The sequence below is a fragment of the Lepidochelys kempii genome, chromosome 2 (genome assembly GCF_965140285.1).
Source record: "Lepidochelys kempii isolate rLepKem1 chromosome 2, rLepKem1.hap1, whole genome shotgun sequence".
Classification (NCBI taxonomy): Eukaryota; Metazoa; Chordata; order Testudines; family Cheloniidae; genus Lepidochelys; species Lepidochelys kempii.
Window position 1 is genome coordinate 114624099 of NC_136381.1, and position 21460 is coordinate 114645558.

The window sequence follows — 21460 nt, forward strand, 5'->3', positions numbered from 1 at the left end:
AAGAGTGCTATTCAGAAAAGAAAATTCCAATTTTCGTGGACTTGAGCCATTGATGTTGATGTCATATTCAGTTCCCAAGTGCCAGAAATCCTAAATCTGATTTCTTCCCCTTCCTCTCCCCTCCATCTATTGGTATTGGATATTCAAGCATGGATGACAAACCAGTCTAGCACAAAGCATAAGCATAAGCAGCCCTCCCAATGTAGCAGGAATTTCTGGGGAACAGGGGGATAAAGGGAATATAAAAACGTATGTGGCTTCTTTCTAGTAGACTGTATGGGAATGGGGAGGAAACAAAACACTAAATACCAGGGAGTTCCACTGCAGAGAAATCAAGCCTCATTGCACTGGATTTGATTTCCTTCTTCAGCACTTTCCTGTGCATTGTTGGTCTTGAAACACCAACCTAAAATATATGTATTTTTAAAGTACATATTTTATTCAAGAAGCAAAATAAACATTAGTAGTGACTAGGCTATTAGCATGTATAGGCTCCTCGAGGGAGATTTCCTGAAACACCCAAGGGGTTTAGGAACATAAGTGCCATTGATTTGCAAGGGACTCATGCTCTTAAATCTGAGGCACTCAAAAATTTCCACTTTAGCAAGTACCGGTTACAACTCAAGTCATTCTTCATATGAAACACCACAAAGTATTTTAACGGAGAGCAGAAGGAGAGAAAATGTAAGAAGCCTGGTATAAGCTTTCTGATAGTTACTGACTATTTATCATGTTTTCGCAAACATCCTTGACTTCATACAGTATCTCCTATGCTCACAAGACATGGCAATACTAACATTTGGAACAGTGGAAAAGTTTGGCATCACTATTGTCCATTATTTGAAGTGTAGTTTGGCGGCATGCCATGCAGCCTGTAGCCATGTTTATGGTCCATATTTCTGAATCAAATGGAAAAATTGATTGGGAGTGAGAGTTATCCAGGGAGTATGGGAACATGAGCCCAAAAGATGGCCAGAGGGGAGCCAGTCTACCACTGAAGGAAGTGGGACAGGAGGCTCAGACAAAAACAGAGGAGGGAGGGGAGAAGAGAAACAGTGACAGGGTAGAGGAGCACAGGTTCTGCCATGAGGTTCCAAATATTCAAATAAGCTGCTGTAGCTCATCAATGCTTATCTAAACTGAAGTATGCCCGGGTTTCCAAAGCTGATGTTGGATTATACAGGTTAATTCCTGCCCTGCTCCCAAGAATGACAGGTAAATAAAATCTAAGTGAGGCTCATTTGCAGTAGAAATTCTATGATTTTACATGTTCCATATGCCTCTAGGCCTTAAACCTCCAACTAAAATACATCCTACCCCTAACCTCTAGCAGATTCCTTACTAAAGGTAGAGGAGAATGTAGGTAAGATCCTTTAGTGAACACTGCTTTGAAGTGTGTAGTACACACCAAGCTGCACTCCAGGACTTTCACTGCACTGTCGTGATGTCCCCCTGACTAGTTACTGTGAAGCAAACTGGTGTACTGTAAATTCACACTCTGGGTTGCTGCACAGTCACTCACCCTGTAGACAAGCCCTGAGATGCAACACACCTGCAGCTAGCAGCTCAATATACCTTGATGCTAGCAGACTAGTCTATGAATTATATGTTCCTTCAAAAGGATAAAGTATTTAGGTTGTATTTGAAAACCCAGGTATAACTCTTGATATTTACCTAGCTACATGCTACGTATTCATCCCTTAACGTGCTTCACATAAGTAATGCATTAACATCAGTAGCAGCATAATCTAAAAACCATAGCATCTTACTTTCTTTGTGTGGTAATCACTGCCACTACTTGCAGACGATAACGGCAACACTGTAAGAGAAAAGGTTTTATCCAATTATTGGCAACATGGCACACTTTTGCTCCTCACCTGTCAATTTACAGTTATCTGCAACATGGTTAAGTCTCATTCAATTTTATTTGGATTTTCATAAAATGTACAAGGCCCAACTTAACGGCATCTCCACACTAAAATTTAAAAACCACTCATTTGCTTACAGAGCTGCCCATTAGCGCAAATTCAAATACTATTAAGACCACTTCACCTTTTTGCCCAGATGTTCGAGGCTGGACGTTGCAGCTGGTTTGGAAGGGCAACAAATCCAAAGTCGGGCAAACAAGTGCGGGGATGAATGGGAAGGGGGCTTAAAGTTGAGGGACCTTCCCTGAGGACATTCTGCTGCTACTTCATTTTTTTTTTTTTATTACTACTACTACTATGCTAAAGGGCTCAGTCATGACTAGTTGTGCAGATCTCATCTCCCCATGCCAACGGTGAGGAGGTCCCAACCCATTCAGAAGATTATAGGTTAAACTCAAGAGGTTCAGAAACCACTGCTGATTATGGAGCACTGGAGCTGTGTCTGAACCTCTTGAGTTTAACCTATAATCTTCTGAATGGGTTGGAACCTCCCCCGCCATTGGCATGGGGCGATGAGATCTGCACAACTAGTCATGACTGAGCCCTTAAGCGTAATAGTAGTAATAAAACAAATGAAATGGCAGCGGAGTGTCTTTGGGAGAGATATATGGTATATGATGTGTGAGTGAAAGACACTATCAACCTTTAGAATGTCCATTTATATTTTATTGCAGAAGTACCCAGAACAGAAGATGAGCACTCATGAGTCTGAAAAAGTAAAGAAGTCAGCAGCCTCTTTCTGCAGCAGGTTCGGTTTCTGCTGGGTTTGAAGATGCAGCCCCATCTAGCTGGCATTTCAGCAATCTTAAAGAGACAAAGGCATGGAAAATTGTAGCAGAGTCCCCAACCTCCAGGAAAGCTCATAACATTCTTGCTGGGCAGAGATAGAAAGCCATACTTTGAACATTGCCACTACCTGAGCATCTATGAGCACCCCAGGATCTCATTTTATACCTAAATTACAAACATGTGTTGTTAAGAACCGATGCACTCCCTCAAGGCAGGGACAGGCAGGCAAAAATCTTGGCCAACTCTTCCCTAACCTATTAGAATACCAGCATGATTTTAGTCTTGTGCAAACTGGGCCACAGCCAGTCAGTTTTCATTCAAGTCCTCAATCTCACAAACACTGCCGAACCGAAACCAAGACTTGGACGTTTTCACCATTCAGTTTACACCTTGGTTACACAGTAGGTTACATCAGCTATGTTGTGCCACACATGACATAGCCCTTACCTTTTAATTTACTTCTGACCCTTGGCCTTCTTCGGGTATAATCTAGGGTTTTTGTTAATGATTTTTTCTGAGAATCTAGGATCCAGCTCTTTTCACTCTGACTATTGCTTGGAGAGTCGCGATTACTTTCGGAGAAAAGATGTTTCCTATAATCAGACTAAATATACTAATAAGTCAGTTCTAACTTCCAAAAATGAATGGCAGTGCAAATCTTTTCACCAGCAGAGGCCCACCACACCACCCTGTGTGGAGGGAGGGGCCCAGACCTCTGGCTCCAGCCCAAGCCTGGAAGGGTACACTGCAATGAAACAGTCCCGCAGCCCGAGTTCCGCAAGCACAAGTCAGCTGGCATGGGCCCATTGTGAGGGTCTAGTAGCTGTGTAAACATACCCTAAGTGGCTAAAGCGGTCGGTCCAGCACCTCTTATCAGTATTAAGATCACATACACGTTTAGGGTGCAGGTGCAGCCACCACCAAATCGTAATTTCAAGACAGCAATAAAGTCTCCAGTGGATGCAGGTTTTTCTTTGCTGTGTAGACACTCTCAGCTGCTCTGAATCACAAAACAATAGCAGCACGCAACATAAGGACTGTCAATACAAACTGTTAGCCCGTGGCAAACGGAGTACAAATCTACCCCACACTAGCCTACCATGGCCTGTCAGCATGCACCCAGCCAGGGCCGTCCCTACCTATTTTGGTTCCCTATGCAGCCCCAGACCTCTGCGGGGGTGGGGGAGGGGAGAAGGCTGGCCACTTCCTACAAGAAGTGGAGTGACCTGGCCCCAGCCTGCTCTGCTCCCCTGGCTCCGAAGCTTGGGGGGGGAAGGGGGGGGAACTCCCCCGAGCACTCGCCAGCAGCACATTTGGGGCTGGGTCGCTCTACTTACCAGTGAGTGCAGGCCTGGCTGACCCTTTCTGAAGTCCTCAGGGGAGTGGGGGCGGGGCTGGGGAGGAGCAGGGTTGGGGGACATGGGGAAGAACCGGAGCAGGGGCTGGAGCAGCATGCAGCTGTGCAGGGCACCAGGAAATTTGGTGCAAATTTCCTGGTGCCCTACGCAGCTGCGTACTTTGTGTATGGGTAAGGATGGCTCTGCACCCAGCTGATGGGTGTTATCAGTTCATTAGAGTGCTTTGAGCTAGTCTGCTTTGAAAACAGGACTAACTCAAAATGTTCTAACAAACTTAACACATGTCAGCAGGGCGCACATGGACAGTTAGATTATGGTAGGCTAGTGTGGGGTAGAGTTACACCACAGTTTGCCACAGTGTAACTGTTCATGTAGACAAGCCCCTCAGCCCCATCAGTAAAGCCCCGTTCCCTGCTCACCTATTTCAGGCTCCTGTATAATACAGGCCATAGAATGGCACCAAAATAATACCTAGAGCAGCTCTCTCAGAACAACATCCAATCTTGATTTAAAAATGGTCAGTGATGGAGAATCCACTACAACCCTAGGTAAATTGTACCACTGGTTAATTACTCTTACCATTAAAAAAATTACACCTATTTTCAGTCTGAATTTGTCTAGTTTCAACTTCCGGCCATTGGATCATGTTAGAACTTTTTCTGGTTGATTGAAGAGTCCATTATTAAATATTTGTTTCCCATGTAGGTACTTACAGACTAATCTAATCACCCCTTAACTTTCTCTTTGTTAAGCGAATGAGCTCCTTAAGTCTATCACTATAAAGGCATGATTTCTAACCCTTTACTCATTCTCATGGCTCTTTTCTGAACCCTCTCCAATTTATCAACATCCTTCTTGAATTGTTGACACCAGAACTGAACACAGTATTCCACCAGCAGTTGCACAAATGCCAAATACAAAGGTAAAATAACCTCTCTATTCCTACTCAAGATTCCCCCTATTTTTGTATTCAAGGACTGCGCTACCCTTTTGACCACAGCATTGCAATAGGTAGGTGCTCATGTTCAGCTGATTAACCATGACAACCCCCAAATCTTTTTCAGAGTTAATGCTTGCCAAGTATCCTCTAAGTATGGCCTACATTCTTTGTTCTAAATGTATACATTTAGATTTACCTATACTAACAATACATTGTTCGCTTGCAACCAACTTACCAAGTGACCCAGGTTACTCTGTATCAGTGACCTGTCCTCTTCATTATTTACCACTACCCCAATTTTCAGGTCATGTGGAAGCTTTATCAGTAATAATTTTATGTTTTCTCTGAGGTCATTGATTTATAGAGTAGGGTCAAAAACTGATCCCCTGTGGTACCCTGCTGGAAACATGCCTACTCAATGATGAGTTCCCATTTACAGTTACATTTTGAGACCTGTCAGCCAGATTTTAATCCATTTAATATGTTCCATGCTAATTTCATACTCTAGTGTTTTTTTAAATTAAAATCAAGTTAAATACCTTACAGAAGTCTATTATATCAACATTACTACTTTTGTCCACCAAATTTGTCATCTCACAGAAGATATCAAGTTAGTTTGAGAAGTTCCATTTTCCATAAACCTAAGGTATTGGCATTAATCGCTCTCCTTTAAGTCAAGTCTCATATCAGGCACTCCATTATTTCGCCTAGCATCAATGTCTGACTGACAGGCCTATAATTACCCAGGTCATCTCATTTATCCTGTTGAAATATTGGCATAACATTAGTTTTCTTCCAGTTCTCTGGAACTGTCCCAGTGTTCCAAGACAAAATAATCATTAATGGTCCAGTGAGCTCCTGAGTCAGCTCTTTTAGAAACTCTTGGATGCGGATTTTAAAATGTCTAACTTTCATAGATGCTCTTCCTGAGATATTAGTGGAATAGATAATGTGTTACCATATGACTAAATCATCTGTTTTTCCCCCAAATATTTATTGAACACTTTTGCCTTTACTGCATAATTATTAATAATTCTACCATTTCCTTCTAGTAACAGACCAATAACATTGCTCAGATTCTTTTTGTTCCTAACAATTTTTTTTTAAACTCCTTCTTACTATCCTTAACTCTGCTGGCTATAGATTTCTTTGTGTCCCTTTGCTTCCCTTATCATTTTTCTTCAATTTATAGATTCTGATTTATACTCCTTACTATCAACTGCCCCTCAAACCCCAATTTGCAACCATCTCCACTAGCTGCCTTCTCTTCCTCTCAAAACCAGTTTGGGCTTCTCTCTCGGTTATGACTTTTTGGGCCAGTAAAATGTTCTTACACAATTCCCGATCATCACTCACATTTTTTCAGATTAAGTTCTTCCTTCCAGTTGTTTTCAGCTTTGTGAAATTAGTCTTTTTAAAGCACCAAGTATATACATATTACTGGACAATATGGGACTTCATTCTGTTTGCATATTATAAATGTGATTTAGTTAATGTCACATACATAATCTAATTTTTAGTTCTGTCATCCTCTTGTCTGTTAAGACAAGGTCTAATATTCCAATACTTTGTAAGATTAGGAAATTGTCATCTATAATGTTCAGAAATTCCAAGGATGCTTTAGTCCTGGCAGCATGAGACCTCCAGCATGTGTCACTCAAACTGAAGTCCCCCATGGATCATGCAGCTTCTTTCTCCTACACCTTATAGATAGGGGTGTAAGGAGCCGGTCATCATGTTCCCTTGGTGTCTGCTACAGATCACCAAATCACACAACTAATACCCCATCTTGAACTTTATCTATTAGCACCTTAATCCATAAGCATTTAAAATCATTTTCTTCTAAGTTATCAGTGACTCAGAAACTGGTAATGCCATTTTTGACAGGGAATTGCACTCCTCTTCCCTTTTGCCCATGTGATCCTTTCTAAATTGATTTTAGCATGCCAATCATCTAGGACCATAATGTGAACCATCCCACCAGGTTTCAGTAATACTAACTAGATCAAATATTCTCTCATAAAATGAGCAATTACAGTTCCTCTTGTTTGTTATCCAGGCTCCTACCATTGGTGTATAGGCAAATGAATAATTTTTTTTCTTCATGTTGTTCAGTTCCTTGATTAAATTTTGTTCTCAACATCTTGATTTTTTTTTGCTGAGTGGTCCTATCTTCCTTCTTTTTACACTCCCATTTTATTATTAGTTTAACCCCCTCCTGACTACTCAAGCCTGGCTGTCTGGGCATCAGCTGTCTGACTTCAGATCCAGAGCACTGGGAACAAGAGAGTGCATGTAAATTTTCAGTTAAGTGGTGGTCACGACCCCACAAAGAGTGCAGCATAGGTGCTAGCTCCCACAATAGGTTCTCCACAGGTATGGAAGTTTGATTAGCTGAGAGAAAGTTATCATGCATTTGAATAAATCTGGGGAAGGTTCACCATCACCAATTTTAACCTCTCCATTTCCCCAAGTGAATTTAAACAGGCCATGCTTTCAGTTTATTTACATGCAGAAATAGGCCACTTAATATTTACACATATGCTCTATACAATCTACCATAATTAATATATATTACCTACCGGCCTTCTCTCTAGTTTGGTTGATTCCTGTTTCATGTTTCCATTTTCGTGACTTCTGTTGAGTAATCCACAATTATGCATGTTAGAACTAGTCAATGAAGCTCACAACAAATCATGATGGATTGGGAAAGATATGACCATTCTGCAAGCAGGAGCACTGCCAACCCTATGTGTTCAAAAATCATGAGTCAAACAGAAATAAGATTTTTTTAAAATACTTAATTGTGGAGTTTTTTTGCTTTCTGAGTCTTTAGGATGCATTCATTTCACAAGTTCAACTTTTTCCCTGCAACACTCAGGACCAGAAGTTTTTAATATTTTTTTTAAATGGAAGTCAAGATTCTCAGGCCAGTTTCTTGATTCCAGGTGCTGTTGCTTTAAGAAAGATACCAACTACTGTGAGCCTCAGGATAAAGATTGAGAGTTGGAAACACTGCAGGAACAGCTTGCGTTAGCCAGGGGTCTGAAGGGCAAAGGAAGATAAGGGTGATATGTTTGAGCTTAGAAAAGGGTGACTATGGAAAATCTTTTATAACACTCTCCTGGCTGATCCTTTTGTAGGCACCAGACTTCAAAGTATCCAGCCTCTTTCCCATCAGAAGACAGATGTCTGGTTAGTGATGCATCTGATGAAGTGAGCTGTAGCTCATGAAAACTTATGCACAAATAAATTTGTTAGTTTCTAAGGTGCCACTAGTACTCCTTTTCTTTTTTAAAAAACAAGAAGAATAGCAGAGAACACCAATTCCTCAGATGCACAACTCCCCCCATCCCTCTGAAAAAGGTAGTCATAACAGCAGCCATCATTTAGAGGCAAAAATGAAGGCCAGATCCTACTTTCTATATTAACACAGGTAGTTATTAAACAAGATTTAAAGGGGCATCTAAAGCTACGTGCCTAAGTGGCCCAATTTTTCCAGAAATGCTGAGCCCCTCACAGCTCTCGTTAATTTCACAGGGATGCTGAGAGTGGTGTAACTAGCACTGCTGGAGAAGCGGGGGAAAAATCAGGCCATTTTAGTTGGGTGCCTAATATTAGGCACCCAAGTTAGAAAATCTCAGGCACTGAATACAACAGGATCTCTTTTGTAAAAAAACCTAACAGGATTCGGACGGTTATTCTCTTCTCTCAGTCTTTCTGTATCAGATACAATAGCAACAACAAAGATATTTCTAATGTGTCCACCACCATTACACATAGGCAAGGAACCACCTTCAGAAAAATATATTGGCATCTTCCTTTTTGTTCTAACTTTATAAAAGCAACATCTTCTTAAAAAAAAAAAGACACTGTGTTCTTTACCAATGCAAGATGTTACTATGAAAAAGATATATGATGCTGTACCTCTGGTTTTGTAAAGAAATCTTCTGGCCAAGAATTTTTTGTTTCGCTTCAGTGACCTAAAATAGAAGCCACGTATTTTAAGTTTCAATATCTCATACAATATTCTATTAAATGAATACATGTCAGGTCTTGGAAGGGATAAAGAGGGAACTGACTAAAAATATTCCAGAATAAGACTGCTTTTTAAATGGGAGGAATTAGTTAAGTGAAACAATATAGTGTGAGATAGAGGTTTCTCAAAACAGCATTTTTTCACTTTTGCCTTGCTTTATTACGAAAAGAATTCTGAATCACAGAATATATTACTAAAATGGTATTCAAATCAGGATAACCCTGATAATTGCCAAGGCACTCTGGATAAAACACAAAATGCTAGACATGGCAAATGTTGGCTAAAAATATTGCTGTTTATCTCAGTCTAAATAAGTGTAACATATTGTAGAATGTAGGAGAGTAGTACTTTATGCTGACACCTAGTGGTAGTATTGAAAGATGTAAGGTGCCAAATACTTGACTGAGATTCAGATTTTTCCTTTCAGCTAGAATTTGAGAGGCATTAAACCAGGAAGAGGTAATATTTGAGTGGATAGCAAGCATGGGGCAGTAAATGGAATCTGACCGAGAGCAGTTAAACTGCTGTTAGTTACAATAACCTCATTTCTTTGCACCATCTGTTTAAATATTTCACTACGTGCTGATTAACATAGAAGTTCAGTGAATTCCTAGGAGAACAGTTGAGTTTTGACACTTGGCTCTGCATTTTTCTTTACATTACATCAAAAGCACTTAAGGTGCATCAACATTAGCAAACATCTTAACGTCATTAGCAAAGGTCTTAATGGTTAGTCTCTCAGGTGCCACACGTACTCCTTTTCTTTTTGCGAATTATGTTAATGTTTCACCAGTGTTGAAGATGCACCAGTTCTACTCCCAGCAACGGAAGCTTTAGGGGCACCTATATTCACCACAAAACAAACAAGAATTCTCCAGCCCTAGTGGCACTTAGTAGACTGGTCTTACCTTATGTAGGCTAGTTAATGTTACACACACACAAAATTATTTCTGAAAACAAACAGTGAAGTTGCAAAGCAACTCTAGAGTTAAAATGCCAGAATTAAAGTTATCCATGCAACTTTAATTCAACTCCCTTGTGTGTATGTATTGTGAAACAGTCATCATTTACATGATCACGTACTACTTTTTCCACCAGATTCACTGCCTCATTCAGTGCACAGGATGGACAGTACTCACGTAACAAGCAGCTATTCAGTTTTTCATTTCCTCCTCATTGTTCAATGTGTGACCCCAGGCCTTATTTTACTGCACACTATTCAAACCCTGAAAACAGAATTATTAATTTCCTCATGGGCTTTTCCTGGTGCCCATCTCAATAGTATCCGAGTATTGCACAAACATTAGTTTATCTCTACAATGAGGGGGTATGATCTCATTCTTACCAATGGGGAACTGAAGCACAGAAGGATGAAGGTCAAAAATATCCACTCATTTTGGGTACCCAGTTTGTGATCCCTAGGAACTCATTTCCCCCATTCCCAGAGTCTTTAGCTTTATATAGCACTTTATACATACAAAGCACAGCTCCCATTGATTTCAACTGACTGAGTGCTCAGCACTTCTACCAATGTAAATAAATAGGGTGTCAAGTCAGCCATTCAACAGCCAGGGGATCATCCCTTCTTTTCCTGCAATCCTCTGCCTCAGTCACCACACACATTCCAACTTATGCAACAAATGAAGCAGAGGTCCTAAAGTCTTTCACCACACACCCCGATCCAGCTCCAGCCTGGGTACTGAATGAGGCAAGGGTCCTGTAGAAAAAAATTATGATGTGATCATGATCATAATGTATACATGACAGAGCTGAGGCTGAATCCCTGGTATTTTCTATCTTGTGAAGGCTTGTCTTTATAATATCCTTTTAATTTAGGTTTTTGTGTGCAGTTTTCTCTTTTTTTAAAAAAACAAACAAACAGTCTTAAATAAAAGAAATTTAATCTTGTTGCATCATACTGACACCACCCTGGGTAGAGTGGAAACTTTTAGATCCACTGGGGAGACATCTGCCACTTGAAATTACAATGCATTAGTAAGTTATCATCCTTTCTGTGGACCACCACTAGATGAGAATGTGAGACCCAACAGCAGAGGAATGGTGAGACTCAGGAATCTTTGGCTCTGTTTCAGGCTCTGGAGAGTAGTGTTTTCCAGAGGGCACTGAATCTTTTGCCCATCCCTCCCCACCCCATGCCTGACTCCTATTTCTGTGCCAGTCCTGTCTCTTCCCCACCCTGGCTCCTTGTCCCAGCCTCCTTCCCCAGCCAGTCCTAGTCTCCTCTGCTAGACTTTGCATCCCAGTTCCCCTAGGACTTTATATATCCCTTTCACCCTTCTTGCCAAATCATTCTCAGTTCCTGCCCACCCAGTTTCCCATCCTGTCTCTCTGCCCCCGACCTACCATCCAGTGGCTCCTGCACCCATGCTCACATTCCTTATCCCCACTGGCTCCCAGTCCCTCTTCTTTGCCATCCCATCCAGTCTCAGTGAAATTCTCTCTCTCACACACACCCCTCTACCCCTCCTTGTTCCATTCTCTTTCCTCAGCCAAACCCAGTTCTCAACCAATACTTTGACTTCCCATCAGAAATGTCCCCCCTCCCCAATTCCACCTCCATTCCCTCATCTGAATGGCTCCTAGTCTTCATGTCCAGCCTGTCCCAGTCTCCTCTCTCCCCTCTACTTTCAGTCCCACTGTCCTTGCCAAGCCAGCCTCCAGACCCTCCCACCATTGCCAGCCTCCTTCCTAATCTACTCACACCAAGTCCAGCTCTCATGCCCTCTGCATTTGACTCAGGCAGCTTTCTTCTCCATGCTGCCTGGGCATCATAAGGGTGGAAGGGGCATTGAGAGCATGAGAGATAGAGAGAGAGCGCACGAGTGCCTCCCTGCTTTCAGTTCTGGTGCCCAGACCTGGATCTGACCTGCAGCAGCCCAGAGCTGCAATTGCAGAGAAAGTCCTCCAGAGCCTCTGGCTGGAACATGCTCAGGATGGATGGAATCTTCAGAGATTTTTAGCTGTGCTTCTCTAGCAAGTCCCAAGTACCTACAAATTGTAACTTTTCAAAGGCTTAGAACTCTTTTCATGGGGATGAAGAGCGGCAGATCCCTCATAAAGGCTATTGACCCCACCAGCTCCCGATACACACACCAAATTTCAAGTCCATGCTCCCAAATATGGAGTGTTAGAACGTCTCAAACAAAAAGGTCACCAGAATTTTAGTGTGTGCTACCACTATTTTTCCCTAGCATTGTTCTCAGAAGTGACAACCATTTTGGTTTAACTTTTCCAAAACATTTCAGCCTGAGGCAGACACCCAGCATGGAAAATTTCAGCCAAAATGGTTAAAGTCAGAAAAGTTATAAGCAACTGAGAATAGGATATGAAAATGAGAAGGGTCAGGCAACCATAATACCAGCCCTGCCTATGCCACCACTTTGAAGGATAGGGATGAAAGACTATTTTTGTATGCTACCAAATGGTAATGATAGTTACTGTAACAAAAATCAGAGGTTTCATGTGTGGAAGCTATCCGGAAGGAAGTTACCAGAAGTACTCAGTAACTTCTTGTAAAGACCTAGACCATTCATGCAACTTTTTGGCTTTCATTAAAGTTCTTGACAAGTTTCAGGCTTAAGTCTGACACCTATTTTATAATGAAGAATGTCTTCTCAATTATTGACTTATTTGGGGTTTCTCAGCCTGTGAGATGTGACCACCTTCCATTTCTCTATGGCAAGACCGGGATCCCAAAACCTTCTGTTGTAACATGGAGTCATGATATGAAAGCAGCTGAGAACCACTGACTTTAGTTCATCCTCTCTATTCAGGCAAGGGGAAAAAATTGACTATTTAAACACAGCAAGATATTCTCAACCTCATTTGAATCAAGTTACTGTCCGTTGGTAAGGAAAACAAACTTGATGGTATGGACTCAAATGGCTGCACCATATTACATCCACTGCAACCTGCAACACATTAGGACTACTCCTTCAGATAGAAGCACAAGCTTTTGCGTCCAATCCTATGAAATGAGACATGAGTCTCACATCTCGTTTTCATCCATATCTATCATCGTTTGTTCCTAGCTTATAGGATCAATTTCAACCTTCTCAGAAAAACTTTTCACTTCATCTGCAGTTAAGAGACGCAGCCTGTTGAAACTTATTACCGTCAACTGGTTGTTGAATATAAAGCAAATGTGATGGTTTTCGTTTCTATGCCAATATTTTCCCCAAACTTTACCTTCTCATAATTCAGAGAGTCAGATAAATTTTCAAAGTCATAGGAATTCATCCTGCAAAGCAAAATGTACTTAATATGTGAAATGTTTCTGGCATACAATTATGAAAGAACACTCAACTTGCATAACTTCACTAAAAATAGAGAGTGCTGAAAAAAACTGCAGCCATTTACAATATTTATCATTAATATTATACACAGAGTTCATGTATCTAAAATTTACCAAGATGCATTAACAACAGTCTAAGCAAGCACTTATTCCTGTTTTAAGTCTTGGTTTCTTATCCCTTCCTCCTTATCACTACACTTTTCTTGTGTTTGGTTCTCATGCCTTGTTTCCTTTGAAAGTAAGTTCAAGACAATTTTGCATCTTTTATAGGTCCTTTAAGCCAACCTAACATGTTACAATATGTAAATTAGGTATCTCTCTGCTCCCCAAAAGCCATCAATAATAGTAGAGAAAGGCAAGAAAAAAATATCACTAGTGTATGCTGATGGGATTTTGAAAAGAACCCAAGAGGCTTTCAAAGGGACCTTTTCCCTAGCCACTTCTGAAAACGTCACCTCTTAATGGTTGCTCTCTAGTCACATCTCTATATCGCATCTTGAAATAGGCCTCATATTTCCCCAACATTAGTAAGAGTGTGTAAAATCATCAGTGTTTCTGAGATTCAGCACCACTGTAAAAATTAGCTGTCAAAATGGCTGTGTATTCTACTCTTCTGTTTAACAGTGGAAGAGTGGTGCACACACAGAACTAGGTCCTTTCTCCCATGCTGCGGATTCCCAACAGGAAAGATGGAAGCTGCTTTGCTTTTAGAACTACATTGGATAGAACACTAGAGTGGAGCAATCCTACAGTGGCAGAGTGACGGAGGGCTAGACAGCCTAGTATTTCATATTCTCCATTCCTAATGTCTGTGAAGTCAACCCCTTTCTCAACAGGAGGCACCTGTTGTGACAAATTCAAATATTCACTAAGATTTCTATGTTTTAAACCAAAGATTTTCTATGTCAATTATTCAGTTTCCATCCACAACCAATTCAAAAGTTCAGCTAAGTTCTTTTTTTGTTTGTTTGACATCTGATTTTTGAACACTTGGGGATTGAAACTGCCTCATTTTTAGCTATCTGCAATGTAAACCTCAATATCATCCTAATTTTAAGGACAACAACAATTCTCAGTGTTACTAGAACAAATAAGAATCTGACAATAGTAGATATTCAAAATTTAAAGCGTTATACATATGAAGCATAGACACATCACCTAAGGACGCAAAAAGAACACCCAGATACTGTGGAGAACTTTGAGGGAAGTTGCTGTCCCTACAAGCAGCAGTGAATTGTTTCCATAGTTTAAATGCTATAAATTGTGTTTGAAACAACACCCAGTCATATGGATGGATAAGCTTTAGCAATGGTTTCTTCCTTGCTGTTTTTCTGCCTGCAGACTCAAGCCAATAATGCCTGAGTTTATAGTGGTATGGCTCTCAGAGATGTAGACACAAAAAAGATTATATGCAGATTTTAGAGAAAATAGATGTATTTGAAAGAAGCAACTAAATGCTTTCATTTTCTATTGTCTTCATGTGTGAGTGATTGTCTAAACCCACTAAATGGAGCCAGTCAGCTAAACCCCATTATGATGAAGGTAGCTTAACTGTAGCTCACAAAAGCTTATGCTCAAATAAATTTGTTAGTCTCTAAGGTGCCACAAGTACTCCTGTTCTTTTTGCGGATACGTACTAACATGGCTGCTACTCTGAAACCCATTACCTCTCAGCCTTTTAGAAGAATTTCTCCAAGTTTCACTTTTAACTAACTAGTCTAGAAAATGGCAGTCAGCATCCTTTGCTACAGCAGACCATGAAGTAGTCCATGTATGCCTCTAGAATCCAAAACAACTGGATTTTAATCCGGTGGCTCACAGAGTGGTGTTGTGTTGTTGCCGTGGCACGGGGAGCAGTTCAGGAGCATGGTGTTAAAGCATGGCACTCTGGCTATCCTCTGCTTCCTGGGTCCCTGAAGGGACCACTCAAAAGCTAGACAGACCCCTCCAAAACCTAATTATACCATCAGTCTAGTGTTTTCAAGTTTAAAATATAAAAAAACCCACTATATACTACATGCAAAAACATTATCGATGGAACTCGTTACTATATGATGTCAGATAACTTAATTTCAGAGCAGATTAGACATTTGCAAATTAAGTCACTGGCAGCCATACTAAAGTAAATTTACAGAGGCCACCAGTCTTCCTCTTTCAGGGCATAAATATAATCAGTGGGAGTCAAGAAGAAATTTCCTCTGTGGTATATCAGTTAGCTCTTGTATGTTATTGGCAGTGTAGGAATGGATCCTCCTCTGAAGCACTGGTAACCTCAACCAGACTGAGTAATTGCTATACTGGAAAATATCACTAGAGGGCATGGCTGCTCTAGTCAGTCAGTTTACACTTGATTTTAGCCGAGAGCAGCCGAGAAGCATTTTTTACTTAAATCAGTTTTTAACACTGAACATGAATGCTAGAAAATTTAAGCTACAGTGCACCAAGGTTTAGTACACGTTCAAGACTCATATACTGTACTTTGCTTCTATTTGTTTGCTCAAGCTTGTTCTTCTATTTTTCTTCTCCCATTCATCAGCCTAAAAGAAAGGAGGTTACAGGATTTAAAACTATGGCACACAGAGTAAAGCTATTTACTCAATATGTTGCAACTGAAAATAGACACACCCATCCATATTAGTTCATAGAATCACTCCAAAACTAATTAATATCATAATCCACCATAATACCATGTTCTGTAATACTTTATACCCAGAAGTTAGGGAAGGGGTGGACCAGTAAGGGAACAACCAGAAGGGGGACAGAGAAGACTGAATACTTAAAATCTTTAACTCATTCACAGGATAGGTACAGTCATGAAAGTTTTGGCCTTGCCTGCCCAGAAAAGACAAAAGTAAAAGTTTCTTTCATGGTACCTGGGCACCCGAGGCCAGGCACCAGTTACAGTAGGTTGAATTTTCATAGGTGCTGAAAATGGACCTCAAATCAAATATCACTTTTATTTAGGTGTCCAGGTGTTCAAATCCTTCTGAAAAGACATCAGGCTATTTCTGCTGAGGTACCTTATTTTAGGCATTTTTGTTTGAAGATTCTGGCTAAGGTTTCTAGGTTGTTTATTATTATTTCTCCCCCACATTACAAGGGTGGAAGAGCAGACCATGAGGCAATAGTTTATTATTTGCCTTGTGGGAACACTTAGGAGCCCCAGTCACGGGCGTGGTTACCATTGTGGCAAATACTGTACAAACACAGAAGACTGTTCTGTCTCAGTACATAATCAATATTTGCAGTGTTCTAATTTAATTGTTCTACTGTGCAGAAAAGGAAAAAAGCATTTGAATAAAAATTTTGCATGTAAACTGTGCCCCAAAGACAGACATACCTACCTCTAGGGAATATTCTTCTACAACCTGTATATCTGGATGTTCTTCTATGGGTGGTTCACTATAAACAATGGAAGGAAAGGGTAAGAAAACAGTTCTAAACTACCATCAATTTAAAGCCAATTAAAACAATATGAAGGTAATGTAAGTCAATAGCCCAGTTAACTCCAATGCAATGAAGGTTAGGGGAAGAGGGGAAAGAACTGTTCAGTTCCAACAACGCTGAAACTAGTAATAAGGAAAGTATAATTCTGTACTACTGTTAAGGAAGAGGAGATAACTAGGCACTAAGGTTGGAGCCATGACTACTACATGGTAGAGATAAAACTCTTTGTATAGCTACTTTACAACCAAACAACCCAGAGCACATTAGAAAAGTGACCCCTATAATACAAAGTATTTGACCAATTTTTCAGATTGGTTAAATTAAAAGACAGCAGTTAAGGTCACAGCAAGCCACGAAGAGCAGAAATAGCACTCAGAAGTTTTGATTATAGAAGAAAAGTTTTATAATCACTAGGCAGCTTCTCCCCACTCCAACCCTTTTTCCTATTAATGTAGTGTAACCCCTTCCAGACCCTCTGGGGGACTCACTCCTGGATTATAGCAGCAATGTTTACAGAGGCTCAGGATTCCGTCGCCCAGATTGCCTAAGATCCAAGGTAGAGAGACTTGGCTAGCAACATTACCACAACCAACCAGAAGCCAGAACTCAGAGACAAAGGGTTTGGTTTTTGGCTGTGTTTGGTGTGTAGCAGGGAAAAAGACATCACAGCCAGGGAGGACCCCTCTATTCTCCACACTCCTTACTAAGAGAAACCCTTTGGGATTCCTGGGACATTGAACAGCATCTCAGCAGAGACCAGAAACTTAGAAGGCTGAAGAAAATCATGGTCTGGCTACCAAGAACCAACCTAACAGCAGTGGAATCCAGACCAGAGAGCCACAAGGATGATCTTACCATCCTTGGTGTGGATGCTTTGTAAGAATACCCTTGTTTATTTTGTTTTAAGATGGCCACTGAATCCTCATTGCACCGCTCATCACAGATTGAGCCTAAATTCAGTATTTGCCTAGGCATGTTCTGGCAGGGAGCACAGCATTGTTTCTTCTGGCTGTAAATGTTGGGAGAGGTAGAGTTATGTATTATGGTTTGTGCTTATCTTAATCCTCTTTGCCACTGGTCCCTTATTCTGAGTGCCCCATACCTAATAAAGCCCCAGTTACTGTTTTATTACTCTGGGAATTGGGATAGCTGTTTTATTTGTTTGTTCTGTCTGATACTCCTATGTATGAGATCATGTGTGAAATATTTTCACAAGGGATAAGCCCTCTGTGTTCTCTGAGCTAGGAGGGAGTGGAGACACCAGGCACCCTTATAGGTAAATCCAGGACTCATAACTATGAAGAGAAAAGGAGAAGGCTGCAGCCATGCCTTAGGGCTAGGTTTACAGTAGTAAATACCAGTTTTGACTTAGTAACAACTAAGTTCTGGATGGCTTGTTAAACAGAAACATACAAAAGCCCCCCAAGGAAATTTTAATTTTTTGGACAAGATCTTGCAGCTCCAAAGTGCTTACCTGGTTTTATCATTCAGTTTAGGTGATGGAGTTTTAGACTTTTTTGCTGAAAGTGTTTGGGAAACTGCAGCTTCACACTCTGAAAATTTTAATAGAGATAAAACCGTATTTGTGCAGGTCTACAAAAGCAAACCCTTTCTTAAGTGTTATACATGAATGATATTTATAAACTACAAGAAATCATGCCTGACCTTGGCTTAGCTTAGCATCTTCGGTTTCAGTCTGTTGGCTTCCCATGCTCGTAGTGACACCAGAACTAGTTTTATGCTGGTTTGAGATATGAAATTAACAACATGATATGCACAACACTAACATTTATGTTCCTACTCCCAGAGAAGTATGGCCAGGAAACATTCTTGAATATTCAAATGTATTGTTCCATTTGGTGGGGAAGTGCTAGTCTGTGGGACTGAATTATGGCTACACTTATGAACTGAAACATTCCTGGGCAGTAAAGTCTAGCATCTTTTTTTTGAAAGTTTGGGAAAACACATTTTTACCTTTCCCCGATAGCTGTGAGACTTAGAAAGACTGGGGAAAATTTTCTAAATGGTCTAAGTCACTGAAGCACATTTGAAAGTGCCATCCACCATGTCTATGAAAAGAAGGGAGAAACTATTATATTTCTACATAGGATTCCAATCACTCATACTTACTGATTGATCACTATATTGAGATGTCAGGATGTCAGATAAAGAATCTGTTTTTTCAGTGTTTGTAGAATCTTTCTTCCACTGTAAGTAGCTGGATTCACCAGTTATTACTGTGAAACAGTAATTTGAGAAAGGTTTCAGAGTAACAACCGTGTTAGTCTTCGCAAAAAGAAAAAGGAGTACTTGTGGCACCTTAGAGACTAACCAATTTATTTGAGCATGAGCTTTCGTGAGCTACAGCTCACTTCATCGGATACATACTGTGGAAAGTGTAGAAGATCTTTTATACACACAAAGCACGAAAAAATACCTCCCCCCACCCCACTCTCCTGCTGGCAATAGCTTATCTAAAGTGATCACTCTCCTTACAATGTGTATGATAACCTGGATTTGTGCTGGAAATGGCCCAACTAGATTTTCTCACTCTTCCCCTCCCCCAAACAGCAGGAGAGTGGGTTTGTGTGTGTGTTGGGGTGCACTTTCCACAGTATGCATCCGATGAAGTGAGCTGTAGCTCATGAAAGCTCATGCTCAAATAAATTGGTTAGTCTCTAAGGTGCCACAAGTACTCCTTTTCTTTTTAGTAATTTGAGAAAGAATCTCTTAATACATAGATTTTTCCCCTTCTATATTTCCAGCAAAATGTGAAGAGCACTACAGCCTTCTAGATCATATTGAACAAAATCATACAAATCCTCCACATTGAACATGTAGCCAATAGAAGCAACTAGGTTCATATTGTGTTCCCCCGCTACCTCTCTGTTGTGTTCTACACCTTTGTCCCTAATTGGGCTATAAACTCTTTGGAGTAGGGACTATAATTTGCTGTGCATTGTATGAACATGTAATGTGACCAAACCCTTCTCCACAAATCATGACTAGGTCCTCTCCGCACTATTATTCTGCAAATATAAAAAAAACTAGATTCTGCAGTTACCATTAACCCCACAAATACATTCCATGGAGCATCTGGGTGATCAAATACTTTTAAGGGGTATCTATTTTGGGGAGGTTCGCCTTTGTGCGTATTTCAGATGGACAAAGAATGAACAGCAGCAGCTTCTGATCTACCTGCTGTCCACTTTACACAGATGAGCCTCCACTGAATTTGGGGAACTTCAGTAATAGCTTGATTTAGGGGCAGTAAGGTTGGCAGGGAAAAAGCTACTAAACAAGTGCTAGTTACTGTCTCAGATAATTGGAACTAGAAAACGTAGTTGAGTAGCTGTCTTAGGCATTTCTGATGCTCTAATTGTGGCATCAATGGATTGCCATAGCTAATAGGAAAGTGGGGAGTTGCCTTTTTGCTGTACACCAAAGGGAGAGTGCTGCCTAAGAGATTTACTGCAAGCTTTGTCAATTAAATCCAGAAGTCACATGAATGGTGGTAATTAGAGGATACTGTAGGAGAAAAAGCCCAGAGGATAAAGACAAAACTGTGGTGCCTTCTTTGTCTTACACCTTCCTGCGGTGATAATATTCTGCCCCAGCAGCATATAAAGACAGGGCCCAGGTCTAGTCTTTCTAAGAAAATTGGGTCATGTTGGAGTCTTTGCAGTTAGTGTGAACAAGGACAAGTCATGTGTAACAACTTATCAACTAGTCGTGGCGTACCCGACAGAAACTAGGGGTTTTACCCAAGTCCAGGTGCGACAGTGTTAAACGTAGTTTGTCCCTGTCAATATTGACTGCAAAAATGTGATTAATATGTTTGTTAGTATGACTTCAAGGTAGTCTTTTAACATGACCTAGTTTTCTAGAAGAGAAAAGCCCCAATTTACCAATGTATAACTACTTGCATTATTTCTGAATTTGGCCATATTATAATACACAAAACAAACAAACCAAAAAGAGGCAGATTTACTTGCCAAAACAAGTAACCATCCCACGGGTTCAATATTCAACATGAGTTATGAAAAGGTCTACAGTTTTAAGATTTTATTAGGAATGCTTTATTTTTCAATTTCAAAGTTTGGAAATAGGATTTAATTTGAAAATAAATTGGACACAGCATCATTAAAAGTCTCCAAGGCAGGAAAAAAAAAACGTAATCATAAGAACTGCAAGAAAACATTGCAACTCTGGAAACAAAAGGAAACCCAAAAAGCACTTGCTGGTGTTCTTATGGAAGATGACTTGGTAAAACTTTTTGAGGTGCTTTGGGACTTACCCTCCAAAGTCACCTAAGTGAACTTTTGGGAGTTTTACTCAGTCTTCTCATTTCATAGAAAACTTACTTTTTAGAGACTAATGCCTAGACTTCATATCTGAGTCTTCTATTTTCCAGAGATATTTTTAAGGCATAAATTCTACTTCAGCTGCTAAATCCTGTTTGCAATTTTCACCCTCTTCATTAAATGTTATTTGTCTTGAGACATCTTCAACACAGCTGTATGACTTCAGCAACAGTACCTCAGTTCCCACTGTTAAAGATCTAATCACTATGGAAAATATCTAGAAAGTTACTTTAAATGAAAATCTCTACACCTGCTAATGCTTTCTGGAGAATATGCAGTT

General features: G+C 40.4%; 1 protein-coding gene across 1 annotated transcript in view; it reads right to left on the reverse strand.

Annotated features, from left to right (window-relative positions):
- Nucleotides 1-21460, reverse strand: part of SYCP2L (synaptonemal complex protein 2 like) — a 53904-nt gene that overhangs the window by 11931 nt on the left and 20513 nt on the right. Inside the window, exons 17-27 of the mRNA XM_078851321.1 lie at nucleotides 18947-19053; nucleotides 18482-18557; nucleotides 18291-18369; nucleotides 16714-16771; nucleotides 15848-15906; nucleotides 13264-13315; nucleotides 8943-8998; nucleotides 7598-7652; nucleotides 3165-3321; nucleotides 1770-1819; nucleotides 310-406 (exon numbers count right to left, since the gene is read on the reverse strand). Of these exons, the coding sequence (XP_078707447.1) occupies nucleotides 310-406; nucleotides 1770-1819; nucleotides 3165-3321; nucleotides 7598-7652; nucleotides 8943-8998; nucleotides 13264-13315; nucleotides 15848-15906; nucleotides 16714-16771; nucleotides 18291-18369; nucleotides 18482-18557; nucleotides 18947-19053 (846 nt within the window). The remainder of the gene's footprint in view (nucleotides 1-309; nucleotides 407-1769; nucleotides 1820-3164; nucleotides 3322-7597; nucleotides 7653-8942; nucleotides 8999-13263; nucleotides 13316-15847; nucleotides 15907-16713; nucleotides 16772-18290; nucleotides 18370-18481; nucleotides 18558-18946; nucleotides 19054-21460) is intronic.